A 27,858-nucleotide genomic window follows, 5' to 3' on the forward strand; every position below is an offset into this window, starting at 1 on the left:
TCTGCTTTTCTCTTCGCTTCTCTTCTCTACCAGTGAAAAATCTTCCACCACTCCACTCCATGTCTACATAAACCACAAGATCATATGAAGGCTTTCATCCCAAACTGCTGTATATCCAATATATTGTTATTTGAAAAATCTTTAGTTGAAATTCCTCACTCACTAGATGAAAAATATTTTGTATATAATCAGTGATGTAGTCCTGAATAAAAAGATGGGTAAACTTTGACCTTCAGTCGGTGATCATCATATGGTAAACAATCACCAATATAAATTATATTTCCAAAAAAGTATTATTTTTATATATATATACTTGCTTCTCTATTCTCGTATAACTTTGATATCAGCCTAAAAAGGAGGGTAAAAGTGTTTATACCTTGTAGACAAAAGGCCTGATCTGCCTGTGTCAGTTGTTCTTATTTTCACTGTAATACCTCAGGCTGGTCAACCAGGGAATTGATCTGCCTCCACACCCTGTACGTGTGTGTGTGTGTGTGTGTGTTTGTGTGTGGTGCCCTAATCCAGATTTGAAAACCATCCTGATGACATCACAGTTTCACAGTTTAAAGATACAATCAGGATTTATTTCAACATGTACATTTTGGGCATGTTCATATATGATCATAATGAATATGACTTGCTGATGGAGAATAACCATTTTCAAACTTTCTTAGCCTGACACAATTCAAAATAAATGTCTGTTTTACACAAAATACATCCATATTACATTCTGCTGTCATGTGCTCAAGTCTTCCAGAGTGGAAAACATCTTAATTATAATGTACAACTAATTAAAAAATTCAGCAGTGGGTTGTCAGTGTTCTAAATGTTAACTGTCTTTGTCCATAGGCATAATATGAATCCTTAGATTCATTAGATATTCTGAGTAGCACTGCCCATAAGGAGCAAAACTGTGTTGTTAAGCAATATTAACCAAAACTGTTTAATAATACTGTCTGTCAATTAAAATGATTAGTTAATGCAGGATCTTAATCCTCTAAAGTCTCTGTGAGATTTCCCATGTGTCATTTCTCCAGACGTCTTCTCTTGGCCGGTGTCTGGGACGCACAGGAAGACTGCACCCTCTTCCTCTGTGGTGTTACATTCTGCCTGTTCCTCTGCAGTCCTCCTGGGACACCCTTCTTCATCTGCTTCTTCTGCTTCTTCTGTGGTCCTGTTAGAGTTGAATTTACAATAACAGAAACAAAACAGAAATGTGCAGGTGAGACAGAGGAACCCCTGGCATGCTTGGGTTAGGGGATAAACCTCCCCTAAAAGAAGAGAAGCAGATACTTGTATAGTGTAATTGATATATGATATCAGTGTCTATAATTAAACACCAGGAAACATTGTGGTGGCTATTTTGCATCCCTGCTCGTAAGTATTTGGTTTCATCAATTTGTGTATGCAAAATGGAGCCAGTGAAAGCAAAAACGTAAATCATTGATACAATGTCAATGAAACAAGAAAGAAAGATACCTTTCTTCTTTGTTGGTCCTGTGACTCCCATCTCAAACGGTCCTGCTAGGGCATTCCTCCTCTCTTGTGGTCCTGGACTCTTCTTTTTCGTTGGTACTTGAGCGCACTTCTTCTCTGCTCCTGAAACTGCCTTCTTCTTCATTGGTCCAGGGAGTGTCTTCTTCTTTGGTGCTTGGGGCACACCCAACTTCTTTCGTCCTTTACACCTCAGCCTCACCTCCACAGGGTAATGGTCACTGATGCTGAGAGCCTGGGACACACAATAAAGTCACATCATATCATTTTTCATTGTGATTGTATGTGTCCTTGTATAAATGATCCATGTTTCCATTCTTGCTCTCTGGTGTCTGCACACAGTCACCATAGTTGGAGATATCAGCGCTCGTTTTCCTCCTTCAGAAGAAGACATTTGCTGCCATTCATTGTTATCCAGCATGAAAAACAACTTCAACAACTTTTTATTTTATTTATTTATTTTTTCATTATTACTACTATTTCCTATTATTTATTGAGGGTGTGGGGGTGGGGTACGTACAGGGGATGTGGGATGTGGGGATGGGTGGGGGCGGGAGGATAATATGGGGAAAAGTTATGAGGACACAGAGGGTTAGCCATCAGATTACATTTCAGTTGTATTTTCATATATTTATAAATTCTGTGGGTGATGGCGGGGGGGAGGAGGGAGGGGTAAGGGGGGAAATATGTTTCTCTTTAAGGAAATGTAAAATGCCAATGTAAAATGTCTGAACACCCTTCTATAGAGAAATTCAATAAAAAGTTGATCACAAAAAAAAAAATTCCACAGAGCGAGAGAATCAATCAATCAAAGGAAACAAAAAACTTTCTATTTTCTCCTCATTTTATTGTTTAATTCATTAATATTTCATCTTATTTAGGCAGTCTTTGTTAGCCGGGACAGCAGCCACGACACGACAAAACGACAAAAACAACAAAAAACGAGTAAATGTTAAAAACTCTAATTATATGTGGAATGCATTGCAAAATGATTGTGGGAAATGTAAACTAGACATAGACAAAAGTAAATGGACTTTAACTCTAAATGACATTGTTAAAGAGAGATCACATTTCCCCTGTTCTGGTGTCCCTTCATTGGCTTCCTGTTCGTCAAAGAATTGATTTTAAGGTTTTATTAGTTGTTTTTAAGGCCCTTAATGGTCTTGCCCTGTCTTTTATCTCCGATCTCCTACACCCCCGTGTTTCCTGCAGGTCTCAGACTGAAGTGTAAAGGGGATCGAGCTTTTGCCGTTGTGGCCCCTGTAAAACACTGTACCCCCCAGTATTAGACTTGCCGCTTCTATTGGCACCTTTAAATTGCATCTTAAAACCCGCCTCATTTCTGTAGCTTTTGATTCTGTAAGATTTGCTTGTTTTTTTTTTCTTTTTTCATGTTTTGTATATACTTGTACAGCACCTTGGTCGACGAACTTGAACTTAATGTATTTCTAAGACACATGGATGCTGCTTTAAACTCCACTAGAGCGCAGCATCAGCAGCTGTTTGTTTCAAACAGTCTTACCGTGGCATCAGACAGGCTGAAAGCTTTCTGGAAGTTGAAAGGCTTGGCTGAGCGGGGGACGATGGCTTTCAACATGGCTTCTCCATACAGAACGATCCTGTCGGCAGAAAATACAATCGCATGCTTCAAAATACAATCAAGAATTTATTCGGCCATCTGAATTTATTGATACACTCAAATATACTCTTGAAGACTTTGACATGTAGATGGAGAATGAGCTTTTTAGTGCTTTCTTCGTCAATCATAACTCAGATTAAAGGTGTTTTACTGTCGCATTTACAAATATAACAAAATACACATAAAACTCATACTTTTCTATCATGTAAAGTCTGTCCTTGTATCAGCACCAATTCACAAAATAAGACATTAAGATGTGTGTGTTACCTGTCATAGGTGTGGTCATTACAGTTGTGAGCCGTGGTGTCGACATCATCACCTATCAGCCAATGGTAGTTGAGATTAGAGCGGATGCGGATCTCCCCCATGCTCCTCTTGGAGATGTAACGTCCGTCTGCATTAAAGTCCCCCAAGATCATAATGTTCTGCACAGACAACAACACCAATATCTTCACCACCACCATCATCATCATCAACATTAACAGCAAGAGTAACAACCAACCATGTTTAAGTCCTTCAGGGTCATAAATAGACACAAAATACTGATAATAAATGTGATTTATATGCATCTTTCTCATGGAGTCAAAGCACCAAACCTACATCAGTTTTCCATTTTCTCCTGACGATGTCGACCACGTCATGCAGCTCGTCCAGCTCCTTCTCCGAGTCCACCGGCTTAGTGTGGACCGGGACCAGAACCAGGTCCTTCACCACTGTACACACACACACAAACACACATGCAAACACGCACACACACTTTTGTTTAGGTCACGTAGGCCTGAAAAAGCTCATGGAAGAAACCTAGACCCTCAGTCCAGCCCTACTGTAACATACACAAATGAACAGCATGATTACACACACAGTGATGAATATACAGGAGGGTGTGTGTGTGTGTGTGTGTGTGTGTGTGTGTGTGCATTCAGTGCCACACCCGACCTCTCTCAGACAGCCTGTCTACTCCCTCTATCTTGCCGTCTATCCTCCCGTCCCATTCCATCCATCATTTTTCTCTTTCCCCCGCTCTCTTTCCTGTTCCTCCCCTATGTCTCTCTCTAAAATACCAATAAATAAATGGGATTTATCATACATTATCAGTCTCTGTGTGTCTATGATCCTGTGTCTGTGATCCTGTGCCCTAAACTCTCTGAAATTTGCCTGAAATTGGCTGTGGGTGTGGCCAGTGGTGAGCTGGTTGTGGCTATCAAGGTGTCAGCCACAGAGCAGGGAAGCCGTAGCAAGAACAACAATGGAGGACAGCAGCAGGAGAAAAAAAGAACAGCGAAGCTAAACGTTCAAAAACACAGTGAACATCAGTGTTGCTTTTATTGCAGATTGGCTACATTCGCTGTCTGCTTCTTCAGCACCTGTGGCTACATGATGGATGAGTGACAGGGAATGGAGCGGGAACTTGCCCAACTGATGGAGAGGAGGGAGGGACTAACGATACACTTCCTGCCTCAAGGCGAAAAGTTGCTTATTGTAGCTTTAAGATGCCGTCCTCCATCTAGATGCCCAGATGCCCCTTGTGTCTCAGACCAGCAGGCTCAGCTGGTCCTTAGGTCCTTTCAGCCGGTTGTTGCTGAGACCAATAGCAAGTTTAGAAATAATGGGTAATGTTGGGAACTAGGTGTAAGCCTTAATTTAGGTACAGAGTAGAGCAGGTGAATGCAGAAATCTCTGCAGTGCGTGCGCCGAGGCTGTTCACTTTATTTCACTCACTACTATTCAGGAACCTCTGCTGATATTTACTAGTCATATTATGCTTCAGTAAGGCAGAAATGTGACACATATACCCTTTAATGCCCATGCAAAGTCTAAACCCACCGATGTATTTGCCACAGTCAGAAACACCTACTGTCTGTTCTACTGCAGGTTTGTCCGACCTCCCAGAAGTCATAGGCTCCTATTGTTTTTTAAAATCCATTAAAAACTGCTCAGAGACATAACGCTGCATTGACGAATGTAATCCATCATTTTAAATAACACGTGTATTTTATTTTTTAACACAACTTAATAAGGCCACAATCATTGCAGCTGCAATCGTATCAAAAGTAGTTACATTCTACCTGAGAGGAGATTCACCACTTTGTTTACTTTCAATGTTACATCTGGATTATGAGCGTCCCCTGGCACAGTAAGTGTAAATGAGTAAAAAATGATTAGGTGTGAATGGGGCTACATAGCTGAAGCTTTTTGCAGACTGTGCGATTGTAACCGTCTTTTGCGTTCACTTTATGTCAGACGATTGGAGAGAAGTAAAATCTTGATTATCAGCCTGTCAGACTGTAGGCTACATATTAAGGCCGTTCCATGGATTGGCTGATCTTGACCTTGTCCCACTGAATGAACAAAGACTGCTAACCATCTTTGAAGACAATTTCCCAGATGTGAAAAATGTGTCTGGGACGGCAATAAGATGGACAAAATGGCACAGTCTGCAAACACCTTAAGCCTGTTCATGTGAATATGCAGCTGTTGTTTTGAAATGAATTCAGCTCCAGCATCTCCTAATACCATAGCTTGCATGACCACTTACTGACCATTTTCAGAGATTTTTTTTTCGCTTATTGGCCAAGCGGTCTCAAATTAAAAAATCAACATGGAAGTGTTGTTGTGACGGTATTGCGGTTCCAGTAGCACCTTTGGCCGACCGGGCCAATCTGAAAGCGGTTTTCCTTCTGCTGCACCCGCTCTGATTCTGCCTTGTCACTGCCACCAGTGTGCAGTAATGGAAAAAGTTAAATAGTCCCCCCCATTAAATGTAATAATTAGCTGCTGATGATAAAAATAATCAAACAAAGCTTTTGAACAGAATAAATATAGAATACATGTATACATGTAATAATACATGTATATAATATACTTTTGAAACACTCAATATTATATTATATAATATTTTAAAATGATGTCTCATTGATGCACCATCATAGTGCACTAGGCTGTAAATTCAGCATATTAAAAAGCAATGAACAAAATAATATATAACCAACAAAGTAATATGTAGATTAATTTTTTTTATTTTATTTTGAAGAGGGAAACAGATGGAGGTAGATGGTTATATGATGTTAATCTCCACTGTAGTTGTTATCATCCTCTTCTTGTTCTTGCCAGGCGTGCAGGACAGAAGTTTCCGGAGTCCTCCGAAAATCTTCTGATACCATTCTGTTTTTTTAATTTCTCTGGCTGTGGGTTTGAACAGTGACTTCAGCTTAGTGGTCTTACTGTTCAGGGTCAGGCATGAAGGATAGAAATTTCCAGAAGAATCTCCTGAAGCATCGTCCTCTTCCGTCTGTTTTCTCCCTCTGGCTGGGAGCTTGAACAGTGACGTCCCAAGCAAAGTCCTCAGCAAAGTAAACTTCAGCATGGTGGTCGTCCTGTTTGATGTCAGGTGTGCAGGTGAGAGATTTCCAGAGGCCTCTGAAAAATCTCCTGACACCCTTCTTCTTCTTTGCCCTCTTGGTTTTATCACTGAAGGCCGAAGCATCGTCCTCTTCCATCTGTTTTCTCCCTCTGGCTAGGAGCTTGAACAGTGACATCCCAAGCGAAGTCCTCAGCAAAGTAAACTTCAGCATGGCGGTCGTCCTGTTTGATGTCAGGTGTGCAGGTGAGAGATTTCCAGAGGCCTCTGAAAAATCTCCTGACACCCTTCTTCTTCTTTGCCCTCTTGCCGTGGGCTTCATCACTGATGTCTGAAGCATCGTCCTCCTCCTGTTCGATGCACGTCTTTTTTTTCTCCCTCTGGCTGGGAGCTTGAACAGTGACGTCCCAAGCGAAGTCCTCAGCAAAGTAAACGTCAGCATGGTCGTCTTCAATATCAGGCGTGAAGGTCAGAAATTTCCAGAGTCCTCTGAAAAATCTTGTGCTACCCTTCTCTTTTTTTGCCCTTGGCTTTTTCACTTGGCTGTCATCCGACTCAACTGCCTTGCTGTTGGTTTTGCCCAGGCAGTTTGTGGCCAAGTTGCTTGGAGGAAGGTCAGGGGTATCAGACACACTGCAGTCCATAGTGGCATCTGCCGCCTTCTCAGTTGGAGCCAAGTTGTCTGAGGCCATAAGAGACTTCTTCTCCATCAAATCCATGCTGGCCTCGGCTCTTTCAGTGGCAGCCCTGAGTTTGTTTGCCAACTCAGTGAGGGCTGACTCGGAGTCCTTATCCAGAATGTCCTCATTAACAGTTGTTACAGCGGACGTCGAGGCAGCCTCATGCTCATGCTCAGGGGTCAGATCATCTTCAACTGTAACAATGTCAGCCCGGTACCGGAGGACTGAGAGGGACGGGAGACCTGGGTGGTACTGGTGGCCTGAGAGGTACGGGAGACCTGGGTGGTACGCGGGGCCTGGGTGGTACGCTGGGCCTGGGCGGTACACGGGGCCTGGGTGGTACGCGAGGCCTGGGTGGTACGCTGGGTCTGGGTGGTACACGGGGCCTGGGTGGTACACGGGGCCTGGGTGGTACACGAGGCCTGGGTGGTACCGGTGGCCTGGGTGGTACCGGTGGCCTGAGAGGTACGGGAGAAGTGGGAGGTACACGGGGCCTGGGAGGTACACGAGGCCTGGGTGGTACCGGTGGCCTGAGAGGTACGGGAGAAGTGGGAGGTACACGAGGCCTGGGTGGTACCGGTGGCCTGAGAGGTACGGGAGAAGTGGGAGGTACACGGGGCCTGGGTGGTACATGAGGCCTGGGTGGTAGGCCTGGGTAGTACCGGAGGCCTGGGTGGTACGCGGGGCCTGGGTGGTACCGGAGGCCTGGGTGGTACGCGGGGCCTGGGTGGTACGCGAGGCCTGGGTGGTACGCGGGGCCTGGGTGGTACGCGGGGCCTGGGTGGTACGCGGGGCCTGGGTGGTACGCGAGGCCTGGGTGGTACGCGGGGCCTGGGTGGTACGCGGGGCCTGGGTGGTACGCGAGGCCTGGGTGGTACGCGAGGCCTGGGTGGTACCGGAGGCCCGGGAGGTACGGGATGGCTGGGGTGCACGGGAAGGTACATCAACAAACAACTTATCCCAAAGTGCCGATCCGGAGTTGGATGGATTTGCGTATTCCAGCATATCCAGTACTGTCATGTAGTTAGTGGACAACATCCAGAGTGCATTCTCAACATTGAGATGCAGCGTGGCCTCTTTTGGATTGTCGGTGAAGCGCAGGTCTGGATTGGTGACCTTGACCTTATTGATCAAATTGATCAGCCGACTCCAGACTAGCCTGCGTTCTGCTCGACAGCTGTATCGCTGGCCGTCTTCCTGTAAGAGTGCCCCCTTGAGGACCCTCCTGACGGAGTCCTTGCTCAGTATGAGCGTCTGGAAGAAGAGAAGAGAAGAGTAGAAGAAGAATAATGGTTAATTGTCATTTCATTTCATCTCCATGTCTCACAAACACAACCTACATCCCAATATAGTGCAGGGAATGCTTATGAAGGTATTTATGTTGCAAAACCCGAGAGCTTGTAGACTTGATCTGAGAACTTGTAGAATGCGATCTGAGAACTTGTAGAATGAATGTGAACTTGTATGTTGAAATTTTCACTCACAAAAAAATAGTTGATAGTTAGATAAAAACAATGACAGCTGAAAACTTATAAGGCAACATTTACTCATATTTATTTTTTAGTTTAGTTAATTTCCCAGTACAACCACAAGTCGGTGATTACAACCTCTCAAACTGCTAGCTAACTGTGACCAAATATCTCAAGTAATCTGAAATAAGTTTGTCCCGGTTGATCATCTTGATTAAAAGTACTTGGTGTTCCACTGACGAGTTGGAAATGTCCAATCAAGTAACATTAACTCTGATTTAGTTGTTTATAGGCACTTTATTAAGTTACAGCCACAGTATTACACTCTTCAGTACGACTCAACGGCAGTCAGCTGGCGGTGTATTGAGCGGAACGACTGGTAAAGCGAAGCATTATGGGAAGGGCTAAAAAGGCCTATACCTAGCTAAAAATGACCAGTGACAAGTAAGTCTATTAGAAATTGAGTCAATCTGCAAATACACAGACTTAGGAATGATGGCTGTGTGTGTGTGTGTGTGTATGTTTGTGTGTGCCTGTGCGTGTGTGTGTGTGTGTGAAGTCGGGGGCAGGGTAGATCACTCAAATCTTTGTTTTTACTGAAACTACATTATATCTACTCAAGTTCTGTGTTAACACTATGACTGACATGCATCATGGGACATGTAGTGCAGTTCAACCTGAGAATCAAGGTGGCTTATAGATTGGATAACCCATACTGGGCCAACACGCACTAAAATGGGTACCAAGCATGCACTTGTACACTAAATCACCCTGAACAGTCTGGGTTAGTTTGGACAGATAATTAAAATATATATATATTACATAATTTCCCATTTTTCTCCCATTTTCTCCAATTCAATTCAGTTATTAGAGAGCTAGAGAACAGGTGCCCCTTTACCTTCCCCACATTTCGCCACATTTCTAATATTTTACATTGATAATATTTCCTAATATTAATTTGAGAAAGTTAAAGTCTTTACTTACCGTCATCAAACTTGTAAGTCAGATTCAGATTCCTTGTAGGTTGTGTCGAAAAAAGTCCTGAGGTTACGATTTCCGCTGTGTTGAGGTTCGCTGTGAGTCTCAGTCGCCTTATGACGGGCTGAAGCCTCAACACTGGTATTTATTGTCCATGGAATGTTCGGCTTCATCACCTCAGCCATTGTGACTTAAGGTTCACCTCTGCAGTCTGCCTATGCAGATGAGCGCCTGTGTGTTCCTGTGCATAGCAGCTCATTGTGTGGACACAGGAGAACCTCAGCTCTCTTGCTGTTGCCATAAACTGTCACAATTATGCATCACTGTTGTGTGGGAATGTCAAATCGACTAAGAAATGAAAAAAACAAACAAACAAAAAAAAACAGTGTGTTTAGTTGGATGAAGCCAAAATGAAGTGACATACAGGTGTTTCCCAGTGAGCTGTAACCATTTATTTAGCCTCTGTCCCTGAGTGTTTTTTAAGGGACGATGAATAGTTTTCAACACTCACACATATCACCTCATGCTAGACCCAACCGTTCCTAATTTGTCACATGTGGTATATTTTCAACCCAGAATTATCTGGCCTTTGTCATATGAATTGCATGGGTGTTATTATACTATAAATGAAAAAGAAACAGCCATACAACTTCCGAAATTCTATGCTTAATAAATTGCTCACATAACATAAAAAAATGAAGTATAGGAACAGTGATAATTGAATTGCATGGGTATTATTATACTATAAAAAGAGAGTGTAAGGGGAAATAAACATGAATGAATGAATCAAGAAAGGAAGAAAGAAAGAAAGAAAGAAAGAAAGAAAGAAAAAAGAAAGAAAGCAAAAAAGCAAGCTTCATGGTGTGAAGTCTCTCCCCCCCCCTCAAACACACGCACACACACAGGTACCTGCAGTCGGACAGGAGAATCGCAGGATGTACGGTTCTCTGGCGAAGGCGTCTTCATCTCCAACTTGATTATCTTCATATTGGTAGGAGTCAATCAGCTTCACCTCGTCCTCTCTGACACACACACACGCACACATGTATCAGAAACAATACAGACAAATATACTATCCTGTGTTTAGATGACACACTAACTTAAAACTTCATTTCTATTATTGGACGAAAACTCCTCCACTCTTGGGGGTTCGGTGCCTTGCTCAAGGGAAGCTCAGTAGCGGATATTACAGTAAAGGAGGGCAGAGTGTGACCTTCAGTCTGCTACCTGTAGAGGAAGACAAACTGCTCCTTGTAGGAGTCTCTTCCCAGTCTGCTGCTCAGCGTCATGGAGAACGGACGCTTCTTGTTCGCTCTGAGGAAACACAAACAACTCAGTACAAAGTATAGATTGTTACATGCAAAAAGAAGAATACATGGTACCTGAAAACATATTTTTATCAGAGGGCGTTTTTATAATCACTCTACTCTCTTGTATTTGTATTTTATTTATTTATTTTAATGTAAACTTGTTTTATCTGACATTTTATTCAATGAACTTGGTGCGACTTTGGTTTTGTGTTTTGTCTTCACTTTGCTTTTATCATCTTTTGTTTTGTTTGTGTGAAATACTTTCTAACATTTGCTTTGAAAAGTGCTATTGAAATAAATTATCATTATTAGTACTAGTAGTAGTAGTAGTAGTAGTACTAATACAATATATTTTCATGTTATAATATAGTGGTGATATCAAACACACAGCAACTTTTTCATGCTAGGATTACTTGTATTAATCTGTGTTAAAGGATGAATGAATGGCCCTTGTTTAAATGATTTTCCTAGTGTTGGAACCAATATTCAACAATAGGAATCTATCCAAATAGGTTTTCAGGGGAACATTTACGCATATATAGCAGAGAATCCACCTGGTGTTGTTGAGTTTCTGGAGGAAGCTTTCCATGGCCGCACCGTTCTTATCCACCACCTCCAGGATCAACACCACACTGTACCGAGACACAATCTGACACACACACACCCACACACACCCACACCCACACACACAGACACACACACACCCACACACACCCACACACACACACACACCCACACCCCCCCCACACACACACACACAGAGTGACTGATGTGATGAAACACTATCTGATCAAAAACAGCATCGACACAGAGATGAGAAGAGGAGGGCAGAACACGATAGAATAGAATAGAATAGAATAGAATAGAATAGAATAGAATAGAATAGAATAGGACAGAACAGAACAGTACAGAATAGAACAGGACAGGACAGAATAGAATGGCATAGAATAGAATGAACTAGAACAGAACAGAACAGGACAGGACAGGACAGGACAGGACAGGACAGGACAGGACAGAACAGAATATATGTATATATATCAGCAGCTTAAAGGAGCTTTGTGTAACATTTTAAACATCAATATATCATTTTTAAAGCAATCTAAGAAATCCAGCAGACTTCCTATCAAATCTGACCAGGTGACACACAGTGTAAAACAGAGTAGAGGCCAGTAATAATAATAATAATAATACTACATTTTATTTGAGGGCACCTTTCAGGACACCCAAGGTCGCCTTACAATGCATAAAAAGAAACATACATACATACAACAGGTAAAAACTGCGAAACATGGCAAAGACACCAGTATAGACAAAACAAGTGACATAGGGTGGGCAGACACGTATAGGAGGGGGAATAAAAACAGTAACAGTGTAAGGATAAAAGGGAAACGCACAGTACGATGAGGATTACAGTGAGTAGGCCAGTTTGAACAGGTGAGTTTTGAGGTGGGATTTGAATGCTGTTATGGTATCAGACTGTCGAATGTGTGGGGGCAGGGAGTTCCAAAGCCTGGGAGCAGTGCAGCTGAAAGCCCTAGCACCCATGGTGCTGAGGCGTGAGGTGGGGATGGTCAGGAGACCAGCTGAGGATGAGCGCAGGGAGCGGGAGGGGATGTAATCCTGGAGGAAGTCAGAGAGATAAGTGGGGGCTAGGTTGTGGAGGGCTTTGAAGGTGAGCAGAAGGTTTTTATAGTCAATCCGGTATTGAACAGGGAGCCAGTGTAGTTGGATGAGAATGGGGGTGATGTGGTCGGATGATTTGGTGCGAGTAATGATCCGGGCAGCCGAGTTCTGAATGATTTGAAGCCTGTTAAGCAGTTTGGTGGGAAGGCCAGAGAGAACAGCATTACAGTAGTCAATCCGGGATGTGACGAATGCGTGGACCAAGACTTCAGTGCTGGATTGAGACAGGGATGGGCGGAGTCTGGAAATGTTGCGAAGGTGGAAGAAAGCAGTCCGGGTGATGTTTTTTATGTGAGGTGCAAAGGAAAGGGTGCTATCCAGAATGACACCGAGGCTCTTGACTTGGCTGGAGAGGGGTACAGGGAAGCCATCAATGATGATGTTTAGGGCTTTGGTGTTTTGGGCTTTGGAAAGGGTGGTTTTGGAACCAATGAGCAGGGCCTCAGTTTTGCTGCCATTGAGCTTCAGAAAGGGCAGTGGTGGGTTTAGTGGAGATGTAGACCTGTGTATCATCAGCGTAGCAGTGAAAGTGGACACCATGGTGACGGAAGATTGTGCCCAGGGGAAGGAGGTAGATGATGAATAGGAGTGGACCCAGTACTGACCCCTGGGGGACACCCAGTGGAACAGCAGAACACCTTGACCTGTGGTTCCTCAGTTGGACATACTGTTGTCTGTCAGTGAGATATGACGAGAACCAGGAGAGTGCAACACCAGTAATCCCAATGTAACACCAGTAAGCCCCAATCAAGCGTGCGTGACGAGGCACACCAGATCAGAGTATCCAGCCACAGAGAGCACAGAGGAGACCCAACAGTCCCATACAGGTGAGGCCTTACCGGCGAGGTTAGCTCCAGGCTACCGAGCGTCAACACAGTAGCGCCGAGCACACATAGAGACAACCAGACTGTTAAACTGCTATTTCGGCGTCACAAGGTGTCAGACCGGACAGGCTAAGCAGTTTATAACAGACGGATTTAAACAAATCAAACAAAACACAATAAATCACGGTGGAGGCGCGGCAGCAACTTGCCAGCGGTCCCTCCCCGGAAGCACTTTTTCCAATTCAGTAGAGACTGACAGGCTTCTCAGCAATAGTCTCATGATAAACACAGGATCTTAACTAGGGGAGTGATTACATTTTTACACTTTGAGATTGCATGAACACCAGATTACCATGGATACCAAACAAATGAAAGAATCATCAAAGATTAGTTTCATTCATTTTTTTCTCCCAACCCAGTAATTTTTGGAGTTTACGGAAATTGTGCTAATGTCTGAAAATTACTGATATTTTATTGGTGTTCAAATCCTCCTTTAATGATCAGACCTCTGAAAATCTGTGGGTTACCTTGATGAGGTAGGGGAGGACAGACTTGTTGCTGACTTTTCTCCATCCCAGCTTCCTGATGTTGAAGGCTGCTATCCTCATGTTGACTGTGAAGAGAGAATTCACAGAGTTTCAGGGGAAGAAAAATTGGGGACAAAGGCAGAAAAAAGGGGACAAAGGTAAGAAGAAGGCCCCCGCTGATGAATGAACAGTGACAAAACAGCATCAGGAGGCGGAGAATGCAGCTGATTGTTTTATCTTGTGTCTTAAAGGGATTTGCAGGATAAAACATCAGATGACAAACACACAGCCAGCTGTCCTCTGCGCCTCCTGACCTGTTCTTCATTATTCATCACTCTCTCTGCATTACCAGGTTCAGCCTGAGATAACAGTGACGAGCTAATGGTGTTGTTTAATAATGGATGACTACTAAAGTCTCCCCAAAGAAAAGTAAAGCGGTTTGGAAAATACATCATATTCAAAACAGATAGAACTATTGTCATTAACGCTTTTCTTAAACATCACTGTGCACAATTGCTTCTAGAGAAATTCACCAGGAAAAATTTGCTTTTAATATTACTAATTTATTGTGCTTAATGAGTTGGATACAAGCAAGATATTAAAATTAATTTGCAGAGAAAATGAAGTTACAAGAATACTTTATAATGCCACATTTCTTCTTTTTTGTCTGATAGTCTGTTTTTGTTTGTTTTGTATGTTTTTGTGTGTTTATGGTATATTATTGTAAACTCTTTCTGTCTTAATTAAACAAAAAAAACAAAAAAAACAAAAAAACAGGACAAGCAGTTAATACCTTATTTATACCCTAAGTTAATAGTTAATAAAAGGTAATAGAGGAATTGTGTAGAAAATGTTCCATCAAATATTCTGAAAAGACTGTAACATCAGCTGTGCAGTCAACCTAAATATTGTAGAGGAAATGCTATAGATGATGTGAAAGTACAAGTAAACCTCCAGTGAATTTAACGGGGAATTTCCACATCACTTCATCTGAAAAATTTAAATGTAAAAGACTCTTGTGATGCTTTGTCTGATGGATTCAGTTCAATATTAATACATTATTACTGAGCTGCTGTGCTGAGAGACACTATAATGTTTTCAGTCAAGCACAGAGAGTGATTGGAATAAGTAGATAGAATGCTAAAACATATAATCAATACAATAATCAATATCCTGACATAAACAGCAGCTAAAAAGCTTCCAGCAGGGATCATTTCTATAGGTAAAACCTTCCAGTAAGCCACTATATTGTAGGGCAGACAATAGATATAAGTTACTTAATTAACCAAACTTTCAGTGCTGCAGAGTAGTTTTTAGTCCAGAAAGTAGAGAAATATTAATAAGAAAAAATAGAAAAGAAGAATGACTCACCAGCCTGGTTCAGATAAATGAAATCAAATAGTTGAATAGTGAGCAGAAGTCAGCAGCATGTCAGCAGACTGTGAGAAAACAGAACAACTTCCTAACCTCAAACAGACAGGAAGTCTGAAAAAGACCTGACACACACAAACACACACACACACACACACACACACACACACACACACACACACACACACACACACACACCAATGTATGCTGCAGATGCATGCATGCACACCCTATAACACACACTCTTATCAGGGATATTACCATTTCACATACTGTCAGCCTACACCCAAAACATTACAGTGCCTTGTCACAAGTTAGTTGCATGGCATATAGAACAAAAACCTATCCAATAAGAGTCAAACATTCACATTCACTCCTTCACTATTTTACCAGCCAACTAGATCTTTACAACAGAAGGATTTGAGTTGATTACCTGCCAAAGTGGCCGGTAGAAAATGGCCAAAATTTACCAGCAGTAGGCCAACGGCTGGTGTTCATCTCCCATCCTGCGGTCCTCACAGGGATGGAAATACAAGCATATGTACACACACACACACACACACACGCACACGCACACGCACACACACGCTAGGCTGCCGTTACAGTATCAGACCCCTTCCATGGAAAGGAAGCTCCTTCCTGTTTGATTGTTTGTTTGGACTTTATGGATTTTTATGCTTTATGCTTCAACTATTTATGCTATTTTTTATTATTTGATGTTTTTAGTCTTTATATTGTTCTATGTTGTGTATCTGTAACCTTTATGTCTGTCAATGATGCTGCTTTTCCTAGCCAGGTCCCTCTGGTGAAAGAGATCTTGTATCTCAGTGAGGCTTTCCTGGTTAAATAAGGGTTAAATAAATAAATAGATAATTGGGAAACAATGTGAGGCTGTGATAAAAGTTTCTCTCTTTGCTCTCGTCATGTTAAAGTCCAGCTGCCACTCTCCATTAGTATGGCAAACCTTTTTCTCCACTTGTCTCTGCCTTGTTAAAAGTCTTGTAAAATAGTCTTGTAAAACAAAGAGGACCGAGACACTGGATACTCTTAGATAAAACTTCCTTCATTGAGTCTATATTATAAATTTAATAATCCAAACATCCCCACACACCTCTATCAGACAGTCTTAATTCTTCTTATAAAGTGTTGCTGATGCATGTTTGCACTGCCAAAACAAAAAAGAAACTTTTTATTACCTTATTTCCGGATGAATGATGAGGCGTTTCTGGAAGGGCTTGATGGATGTTTGATGGAGTCATGAAGCTTACTCAGCACATAACGATCACTCAGAGCCTGACAGTTACTGTTTCTCAGAGGGAATTTGCATATTTCTCCACAGTAACATCTGCACTCTTATCTATTACTGAGATAAAGTATGGTCTCTCTCTCTCTGAAACACACACACATACACACACATCAGTCTCCCTCTAACAGGACTCACAAAAACCCTCGGTGTATGAATTGCATGAAGACTCTGCATCTGGCATTAGTACTGCAGCAGCCACTTTAGACAGCTCTTTCTAAATGTTATATATAGGAGAATAGAGCAGCAATATGGCAACACAAAATAAGTGAATCACACAACTGGTTGGCAAACCACTTGTGCCTTCAGACTGTTAAAAAGAACAAAAATTTACCAAACAATTGCTTTGGCGGTAGAGCAGAAGTAATCTTGCAGCATTAATGCAACTTAAAGTGAGACTTTTACAATGTTTTTATTGTTGTCATTGTTACAATGACTTTACAATTTAGCCTTAGTACCTTGTACTATAATTGGAATATTCTGAATGAGTGCAAAAGCGTGAGTGCAAAACAGGAAACAGGACAACTTTGTTACATTGTAGTTATTTAATTACATCCATTATGAAAAACATAGTATATCCATGTTTTCTAACATTTAAACTGGAAAAAAAACAAAACTCACAAAAACAGTTGAGCATTTGACAACCAATTTCCATTTATGGTTACCTTGGCAACATGTTGATTTATTAACTTCTGGTTGCCACAGCAGTAAATTGGTTCATTAGTTAAGGCAGGTTCTCAATTTACAAACACCTGTTTATTTGCTATTCGTTGACAACCGACCTCTTCCACAATTTGCATTTGTCAGCCAACTTTCTTCTCAATAGTTTTCTAATAAAATCACATCATCATTGATAATTTAGCATTAGGAGCTGGAGCTGGAGAACCGGACAGTCGAGCAGTCCAGTCCCCATTTGCTCAGGTTTGTTCCTCCCTCTGTGAAAACACCTGGATTTGTTTTGAGCCTGGGTCTGTACAGGGTGACGCTGTTTCCCACCCAATGGATTCCATATAAAAAACCAGACACCTTCGGTTTGATGAGGAAGCTTTTCATTTTTCACTACTATCCCATCTGGGCCTGCTGACTAAAAAGCCCTGTTTAGCAGTTTATGTAAATGGTAAATGGACTGCATTTATATAGCGCTTTTATCCAAAGCGCTTTACAATATGCCTACATTCACCCATTCACACACACACACACACACATCCATACACCGATGGCGGCAAGCTACCACGCAGGGTGCTGGCGCAACCATCGGGAGCAATTTGGGGTTCAGTATCTTGCCCAAGGACACTTCGACATGCGGACTGGAGGAGCTGGGATCGAACCACCGACCTTCTGATTAGTGGACGACCCGCTCTACTTCCTGAGCCACAGCCGCCCCTATGTTACCCAGTAATTGCCAGTTTGGCTTTTGCCTGGTAAATATAACTGAAGTCCAGAAAATGGAAGCTTGGGGCATCTGATCAAAACCAGCTTACAGATAAGACAGGTGATGCAGAGCAGTGGAGGTGCTGCAGAGGATGATGGGACAGTCCGGAGTGACAGAGTCTGGTTCTCCACTGGTGGAGGTGGAATGTTTCAGGAGCCGAGCATCATAGGATTCAAGGGTTTGGGGCTGGGTTGGGTGTAGAGCTGTGCACTAAGAGTCATGTTTGGATCAGCGTTAACGTGCATGTGCAAAGTCTGAACTGGGAAGAAAGTAACACGAGAAATAGTGGAGTGCATCTATGCTCTTAAAAAAAAGAAAATCAAGATAATTATCAGTCATCTGTGCATTTCCAAGCAAACAAGAAGAGGGGAACCCAAACACAGTCTGGACATTCACCATCTTTCCACTATGTGTGTTCCTTTCCTCTTCTGATACATTCAAGCAATCATTCTAAGTTTAAAGTCTGAGTTTAAGCCCAAACAAACTGTTCTGAAAAATCAGTGTGGATCAGTTGGTTTCTTCCGAGTTCTGACTTCCCACAAGAAAGTGTGCTTTCAAACCCCGCAGACAGGGCTGCCCCATTAGCCCGGCCCTCTTTAATCTCTTTATTGAACCTTTGGCTCAAACTATTAGACAGGAAAGAGGTTTGGAGGGTATAACTATAAAGGGAGTAGAATACAAAATCGACCTGTATGCAGATGATGTATTGGTGACACTACAAAATCCAGGTTCAGGGGTACCGCTGCTGATGAATATCTTAAAGATGTAAGGGAGTTACTCTGGATATGCACTTAATGTTCACAAAACACAGGCCTTGACATTTAACTACGCCCCCGCCCAAGAACTGGTAAACAAGTATAATTTTAACTGGCATTTACCATATATCCAGTAACTTGGGGTCTACTTACCGAAAGATATGTCCTCCCTGTATGCCATAAATTATAATCGGATTAACAAAAAAATATGTAACAATATGGACAGGTGGGCCTTGCTTCCCCTCGATATAGGCAGCAGAGTAAGATCAATCAAGATGAATATCCTTCCCAAATTACTGTACCTATTCACAGCCCTGCCAGTGGAGGTCCCTTTTAGACAGTTTAGGGAATGGGATAAACACATTTCTAGGTTTATATGGAACAAAAAGAGACCTCGAGTAAAATACTCAACCCTGCAGCTGCCAAGGGAGAGGGGAGGTATGGCATTACCATGTTTGAGGGATTATTATTTATCTGCTCAGTTGAGATCACTAGTACTTTGGTGTAACTCAAGCTATGAAGCTAAATGGAAAGACATAGAATTTTCCTTGATGGATACACCAATTCAGTCGGTTCTGGGTTGTCTCGACGGGGTGAAAGAAATATTTCAATTACAGAACCAATGTGTCAGTCTTTCTATTAAGATATGGCTAGAGGTGGTTAAGCGATTCCAGCTTCATAGAGAGGTAAAAGTACTAAGTTGGCCGGCCTACAATCCATACTTCACACCAGCAGTGTACGATCATAGATACAGGCAATGGACCCAACATGGCATTACTGCTCTCTGTAGAATTATATCAAATGGGGAACTTGATAGTTTTCAGAACCTATGCCAATTATTTGAACTCAATAGACAGGATTTTTTTTTAGGTATTTACAGGTCCGCCACTTCTTTCTGAAGGAGATCAAAAATGATTCAGATTTTCATAGAAGCTTATAAGGGTGAAAATAACAAAAGGGTTATAGGCAAACTATACACTGCTATCACCTCAATGAACAAAAATTCAATTGACTATGTCAGACAGCGTTGGGAAAGGGACGTGAGGCTGGAAATACCTGAGGAGGTGTGGTTACATGCCTGGGAAACTCAGTGCTCCGTCACTAACTCACTGACCTGGAGGGATTTTAGTTGGAAGAGCCTGATTCGGTTTTTTATAACACCAAAGCAGAAATCCAAATTCACTGGGTCCCAGCACCCTTGCTGGAGGGAGTGTGGATCAATGCAAGTGGACCATGCCACATATTTTGGCTGTGTCCACGCATTCAATCTTTTTGAGAAGATGTGGAACGTTTAATGTCTAGGATTCTGGGTCTTAACCTCGATGTGTCTTTTTTCTCTCTGTACCTTGGAGTTATGCCTGAAGGGATATGTAAAAGTGATGCCTACCTCCTGAAAATTCTCTTGGTTGCATGTAAAAAAGCTGTCACCAAATGTTGGCTTCAGAGAGATCCCCCTACTGTGGACCTTTTTACAGGAATTGTCAATCATATACGCCCTTCGTCTACAGAAAGACAAAGGAGAAAAATACTGGAGGAAATGGGACTGTTACTCACAGGAAATGGATACTGATAAGGGTTTTTTATTTTTATTTTATTTATTTTTTTATTAATTCATTTATTTACTTTCTTTTTCCCTTTCTTACATTAGGCATCAATGCCGAAAACCTTGTGTAATGAACTGTACCTGCCTACCCGTCTCTGACGATTACTGATACCCAAACATGACCTCATGTTCTCTGCCCCACGTTTGTTTGTACACTAAATTTGAAATATTGTCAAAAATAAAAAAAAAATAAAAAAAAAAAAAGAGTCAGGGGTCACTGCTGTGTGTGTGTATGTATGTGTGTGTGTGTCACTGCTCGGTCTGCTGTGTGTCTGTGATGGAGGTGACGGCTCCCTGGCCCTTGCTGACATCGCTGATACACGCCCACTGGCCATCCATCGACTCCTTCCACAGGGTTACCTACAGAATACACACACACACACGTATTAATGGAAGTGTGTATGTGTGTTCATTTACAGAAGAAGTGAGACACAAGTCAGAAATGTGTGCATGTGTACAAGCATGTACATCCTTAGAAATAGCAAGTAGCCTATTGCTGTTGTCAGGTGAAAATCTCTCATCTCCAAAATATTAACTTTTCAGGAACTAAGAAAAACAGCCATGTTTTCAGATTGACTACCATTCATTTTTGAGTTTCTCCAATGGGTTTTGAAAAGGTTTCAGAAGACCACAGGCTGTAGATTTTCTCAACCTATAGAGGAGCATGTAATCCTTCAACTGAAGTGAAAACAAGAAAATCACCAAAATTGGAGAGACAAGCTAATATGCCTGTCTGTATGTGTATTTAGTATATTTCCAGTAACAGACCAACTACAAAGCCTGTGTGTTAGTATGTAGAAGTGTATATACTCTACCTTGTTGTCGCCTCCAGAAACAGCCAGTATATTTCCAGTGATCGACCAGCTGACGTGCCAAACCACATCGTTGAACTTATGGAGCAGTTTGGCCGTCCAGGTGTTTCCTGCAGGGTCGTCGCACGTCCAGATGAACACACGCCCGTCCTGGAGGAGATGGGAGAAAATGAGAGCTATTTTTGAATGATTTTCTTTTTTTTTTAGATTTCCTTATTGTAAAGCGCTTTGAGCAACAGTTGCTGTATGAATATTAATGATAATGGGGCAGCCTAGAGGTTTAGGAAGGTTGTCAGTTTGAATCCCCAGACCAGCTGGGAAAATGTGGTTGGGGAAGGCAGATGACTAACACTCTACCCCCCCACAATGACCACAATAATGTTGCCCTTGAGCAAGGCACTTAACGTTAAAGTTACATATCCACTCGTTCCCATAACTGTAAAAGTGGATCTGTGTGTTAAAGTGAGGCAGGAAAAGCTGCTGCTGGAAAAAAGCAAACATTATCAGTCAACTTTCCCTGGATAAATTAAGGCATAAAATAATCTTATATTAGAGACAGAATGGACACAGAAAATGTTTTGAGTTTTAACATCACTCCTTTGCAGGGCTTCTTGCACATTTTCAGCCTGTGACCTGATAAACAGACTCAACGTCTCACATGAGTCCTCTGTCCTGGGACTCAGGCTCATTTACACATAATTACTGTTGTCCTGTAAGGATCCACCAGCAACAAGTCTGTGACCCATTTTAGCGCCAGTCAGGCTACAGGTAACGCAACCCCTTCATAATGAGTGGTGTCTCATTAGCTGTGTGGGCTTGGTGAATGAGGCTTTGGCATCCCACCAAGTGAATGTACCAGGTTACTGGTGAAACTACTGGACTCACATGCTCTCTGGCTCCACCTGGGGGAGTCCATCAACAAATACACACTGTCCCAAACAGCTGCCAGAGTATTCTCAATGAGACTTTTAATTTCATTGCTTACATATAAACTGCTTATAAGGGAGTGCAACATGAGGTGAGACAGTGTTTAGCTACCTTGGCCCTAAACTGTGGAAATCCCTCCCAGATAACCCAAGAGCCACTGATACACTCAGCACTTCTAAGAAGCATCTGAAAACACATCTTTAACGTCACTGTATTTAGGTGCTGGTTAATTGGTTTAAACGTATTTAGTGCTTTTCTTTTACTTCTGTGTATTTAAATTTTATCCTTCATTGTCCTTTTCATTATTGTTTTTATTCATTTTTATTTCTTTGTTTTTATCCCTTTTTATTATTATTCTGTAAAGCAATTTGTAAACAGTCTGTTGAAAAGGTGCTATACAAATAAAGGTTATTATTATGAGCAACTGGCCAATAAACAGTCTGTTGATAGGCTATAAAATGGAGTTTGCTTAAATAAAGACAAATGTTATGATAATTTAAGTGACAATTTCATGAACCACTGAAATATTTTGGGTACTGCTATGATATTTGACACCCGTCATACCCAGATGATATCAGGGTTTTGGCGCATTTGTCTGTCTTGCTAAAGTGATTTGGACTACATGTGTGTATATTGGAAGTGTCTAATGTAAGTGCCACATGTAACATCCCTTTAAATCCTTTAAGTCTCACCTGGGAGCAGCTGGCGATGGTGCTGGTGGGAAGACCGATAGAAGGAGCCCAGCCAACGTCTCTCACCCAATCGCTGTGCGCCTCCAGCTTCTGGTCCTCCTTCCATTGGCCGTCTTCCTCTCTGGAGATGGGAAGTGACAGTGAGTGACAGTTAGACCAAAGGGCCATCAGTCTCTTAAGCTGGTGAAATGTGAAATATAATTAATTTTGTCTGTTTCCTCACATAATGCATTTAAATGACTTCCAAAAGTGCCTCTCCCTTGCCTATAGTTTCTGAATGTTATAAAGTTAACATCCTTAGGTTTGTTCCTCAAAACTTTGTGCTCTTAATAGTCTTCAACACCCACTCTCATCACACTAGTGATGCTGCCAGCTAAGCTTCTTTAAAAGCCAGGAAAACCTTGTAAGTATACTTTTTCACCAGCTCTACAATACATAAACACACCAACTGTACATCAGTCAAAATGCCATTCGTCTCACTGCTGATTGGGCATCCTGGCCTGTTCATGAAACATTGTGGGGGTGATTTTCATATGTCCTCATTTCTCTGCCCCATCTTCCCTGTCTCTCTTCTCTGAACACTACGCAGAAATGCATTAAAATGCCATAGAAAAGCAATTAGAAAGTAACTTACTTCCAGAGTTTGACCAGGTTGTCGCAGCCTCCAGAGACGAAGCGCTTGACGTAGTTTGGTTTCTGTCCGGACGGCTGGTCGATCAGACTGCCTGGAACTACAGCAGGAGCCCAACTCACCGCATTACAGCCGATCTACAGCAGAATTACAGCAGAGTGAATTAACGGCGGAAGAGAGCAGAAAACAATAGCAGCAGCCCAGCTCACTGTGTTACAGCCAATCCACATTAGACTCTCAAAGGAAATGAATAAAATAAGATCATACAATAGAGGAGAGTGTAGATAAATAGCGTAATAATAGAGTAAAGATGATAAGAGTTATAGAGGAAAGAAAAATAGATAAATAGCGTAATATAGAGTATCAAAAAATAATAGACTGCATTTCATTTGAGATGAGGGAAATGAAATATAAAAGATTATACATCATCAGTCAATTGTAGCTCTGTGTGTGTGTGTGTGTGTGTGTGTGTGTGTGTCAAACTCACGGTGTGTGCGTTGCTGATCTTCTTGACGTCCCACTGCTGATCCCCAGTGAAAGTGAGCAGGGAAATGGCTCCGTCTGAGCTGCCGCAGGCCAGAATCAGACCGAAGTCATAGGGACCCCAGCAGACCGAGTTCACTGTGGATGGACACAGAGAGAGGAGGACAGTGTGAAACCAAAGTCAGTGGGACTCCAACACACTGAGGTCACTGTTGACACCAAAAATGGATGACGAATCGGGTGTCAGGAGCAAAATATGGAACTACTTTGATTACAGATTCAAAAAAGACAGACACCAGAAATCAAAACCCCTGTGAAAAAGCTGCTACAAAGCTTTCTAAGTCATGTGTGGTAACAGAAATAACTTAACAAAGCATCTCAGACATCATTTCGCAGTTTTATTCATATTCATTTTGTTATTTCTTCTCAAGTTATTGATACTGATGTTGAAGTTATGGAGCTTCCCATTGTGTTTTTGGTTAAAATAAACACAGTGGCTGTTCTATGGCACTGCTTGATAGTTTTTCTTGTTTGCCGAGGTATCGTAGTAGCATTGAATTTTTAGATATTGAACTTAGTATTGGTATTTAAGTCAAAATTCTGGTATCCTGATAACATTAAATCACACCGAGTTCACTGTTGATAGAAGACACGGACAGAGGAGTACAGTGCTAGAGAGTAGCGTTAAACCAAAGTCATTAGGACCTCGACACATCAAATATACTGGAGGGAGAGATGGACAGAGGGAGAGAAACAACCAAAAGAGAGAGAAGGAGAAAAGTACTAAACCAAAGTCACAGAGAAAAAACCCATCTACGAGTTCATTTCACAGCGAGGTACCGACCTGACGACTCGTGTCCGGTGTATTCGTACATTTTGTCCCAGGCACCGTTCTCCTCCTTCCAAATGATGACTTTACGGTCGTAGGAACAGGAGGCCAGGATGTTGCCGTACATGGGGTGAGCCCACGCTACCTGCCACACCGGGCCCTCGTGGCTGGAGAGGGAGACAGACACACACACCTTTAGTACAGAGTATATGGTGTGAAACCGTACAGAAATTGCATGACAAAAAAAAAAAATGCTACCCGCTTCAGTCACAATGCGTCCTGAGGACTAGACACACACACACACACACACACTTTGTCAATACTAGTAGGGCCAGGTTTCTGAAGCCAAGATCAATGGCCAGAAGTGTCATATTTTGTACATTCAGTCTAACACTAGAGCAAAAAACGAACCTTTTAACCACCAGCTAAAGTGGATTATGGACTCTAAAATACACCAGCAACTTATCCACTCTTTCACTTTTTACAAGTCAAATATGTTTTTTTCAAATACCTGGTAACCTACCAAAATAGCTTGTATAGTGCAGTTACAGCATATAAACTTACCAGCTACAGTCATAATTTACCACTCTTGAGCTGGTGACTGGGGTTAATTTCCAATCTTTTTTTCAAGATTATTTTTTTGGCATCTTTTGCCTTTATTAGACAGATCAAAGTGAAGACAGACAGGAAATATTGGGGTGGAGACCTAGGCCGGATTCGAACCCTGGACGACGCGTTTACACGGTACGCGCCTTAGCCCACTGATCCACCAGAATGCCCCATACACACCCTTTTTAAGCAACACCCTGCTTTACATTCATACACTTCACTTCCATACATTCGCACCTGGGAGATGCCCAGTACAACCACAGTCTTCTACCGTTGGCGACTGAAGAGGGGGTTAAGTACTGGGGGGGTTTTCTCCACCCACATTTTCCCACATCCACCTAGTTTAAGGATTCTCTTCTCTAACCTCTAGGCTCCCGCCGCCCCCAGGCAGGCTGTGGGACCATCGTGTCTTACCCTCTGAGGTCTGCTACCAGTATCTGCCCTCCGTTTCGGACATCGAAGATCTTCACGGTGCGGTCAGAGGAACAGGTGGCCAGCCGGGTCCCATAGTAGTCCATCTGGGCATCGTGCTGAAACACAGAGAACCAGACAGCAAGGCATGAAGCGAGGAGTACGAGCGCTTCTCTCTGAAATTATCATTCTATGGATAAATGATTCCAGGGCACTGTGGCTTTGACTCTTGCACTCCTTACTATTAGTTGCATGTAATGTTAGGGGTCTACTAACTGAAGTTTATTGTACTGCTGCTCATTCTAGTCTGCTCTGGAGAAGGCCACCCAAATTCCTTAAATGTAAAATACGAGTGTTTCCACTACAAATGGGAATTTTAACTAACTGTGCTGAAATGGGTAAAATGTTTGACCTTCCTACACACACACACATGATTTCCCCTGTCTCTTGGGGAGCCTTTGGTGGTAATGTTGTCAGTGGGATGGATTTTGTGCTTGGATCAGATAATGAAACACTGAGATCATACAACAGAACTCTATGGGTCACTGGAATCTATTCTCAGGGACAAGACACTACTGGAACTCAATCTGAGGCAATGTGTGAGAGAAACAAACAAAAAAACATGTATATTCTTTGTCCGACATCTTGCGGTTTACATTTTCCTTCAGGTGGTGATAAAACACTTGTGAAACGTTTAAATTGAAGAGGGTAGCATGCAGTAAACCCTATAGGTGTCTGTGTACATGTATGTGTTCATTATAGGGGGCATCATGGAGGGTGGGGCAACAAAAGCTTTCAAACTTAACAATAAATCATATTTTAAAAGTGTGTCACCTCTCATTCACATTAGGGCAGCGTTGACGCATTGGGATGTATTGGTATCAGCCACAAAGTCAGCAATCTAACTACTAATGACTGTAGCTGAAAGTAACGACATGCTAGTAGCTATATTACAGGCTTTTAATTCATCAACAAAATGCACTGCCAACTTATATTACACAGATAATACTTGTAATTAATCAATGTCCGCTTTATAGCTGGCTGTGTTTCTGTTGCCAACTAATGGTTGACAGCTGTAAAATTCACAATCAATGCCATCTGTCTCGTTTGCAAACGCTAGCTTCAGTTACTAAATGAAAAAGGAAGATCTGAGAACTTACAATCATATCCTCGTGCGAGGTGTCCACCGTGTTGATAACGGAAACCTGCAAGACAGAACAAAACACATTAGTATAATTATGAGAATAACGTAAATATAAAAACATATCGTTTCCCCTATTAGCTACCGTTACAATTAGCCAGTATGCTAACGAGCTAGCTAGCAGGCTACCTGGTCAACGTCAGCAACAACTGACAACTGCAAACATTAATCAACAACAACAAACGTTAGCAAGCGGGTTCACCTACAACATATTAGAAATGTTGTGTGGCTCACCATGATTGTGGCTGATTAAGCAACCTCCCTGAAAAAAGTGTTCTTGTCTTGTAGCAAAATAAAACTCATTCACCGACGTGGCAACAAGTACAGAAGCCGCTTCCGAAACGGTCCGCACGAAACTTCCCACCGGCGGAAACAACGAACACGATGCAAAAGGTTCCACGTAGCGGACTATCACGCTTTATGGTATAAATCAATATAAAACTGTTTTAGACATCAAGTTAGAATGTGATATTAGAAAGAAAACAAACAAAATAGCAAACAGCAGTCAAGACATAGCTCCACAGAAAGAATTAGCAGGCTGTAATAGCAATGAGAATAAAGTAAAGCCTCATAACCTCCTATAAACAGGAGGTATTATTATTGACTGTCACCTTTGACATTTTTACAAAATAAAACAGTAAAGTTTAACCTGGCAGTACTAGTACTAATTGGCTACACACTAATAGCGGCTAGAAGCGATATATCCACACGGTGGCGCCATAAACACCGAAAGACTTTCCATTATATCTATTTTTATCTTCCCCAGCAAGTGTCAAGTTCCCCACTAGTTAGCTATCCTCCTCTGTTGCTATCCAGCCTCGCCATGTTGTCCGGTTA

The 27,858-nt window shown here is 42.1% G+C and overlaps 2 protein-coding genes across 2 annotated transcripts; both read right to left on the minus strand.

The window, feature by feature from the left end:
* Nucleotides 1-580: 580 nt before the first annotated feature.
* Nucleotides 581-15,375, minus strand: LOC139915090 (deoxyribonuclease-1-like). The gene is made up of 10 exons (XM_078283849.1): nt 15,334-15,375; nt 13,963-14,048; nt 11,483-11,577; nt 10,846-10,932; nt 10,528-10,640; nt 3,734-3,846; nt 3,401-3,558; nt 3,017-3,113; nt 1,480-1,729; nt 581-1,174 (listed from the first exon to the last, which is right to left on the minus strand). Exons 2-10 carry the CDS (start codon nt 14,041-14,043, stop codon nt 1,026-1,028), a joined length of 1,143 nt encoding a protein of 380 aa, XP_078139975.1. The 5' UTR covers nt 14,044-14,048; nt 15,334-15,375; the 3' UTR covers nt 581-1,025.
* A 5,027-nt stretch (nt 15,376-20,402) lies between these two features.
* Nucleotides 20,403-27,330, minus strand: sec13 (SEC13 homolog, nuclear pore and COPII coat complex component). The gene is made up of 9 exons (XM_071903588.2): nt 27,256-27,330; nt 26,981-27,025; nt 25,824-25,939; nt 24,816-24,967; nt 23,976-24,109; nt 23,492-23,625; nt 22,858-22,978; nt 21,242-21,388; nt 20,403-20,786 (listed from the first exon to the last, which is right to left on the minus strand). Exons 1-9 carry the CDS (start codon nt 27,256-27,258, stop codon nt 20,676-20,678), a joined length of 963 nt encoding a protein of 320 aa, XP_071759689.1. The 5' UTR covers nt 27,259-27,330; the 3' UTR covers nt 20,403-20,675.
* Nucleotides 27,331-27,858: the final 528 nt, after the last annotated feature.

Source organism: Centroberyx gerrardi, chromosome 5 (genome assembly GCF_048128805.1).
Source record: "Centroberyx gerrardi isolate f3 chromosome 5, fCenGer3.hap1.cur.20231027, whole genome shotgun sequence".
NCBI classification, from domain to species: Eukaryota; Metazoa; Chordata; class Actinopteri; order Beryciformes; family Berycidae; genus Centroberyx; species Centroberyx gerrardi.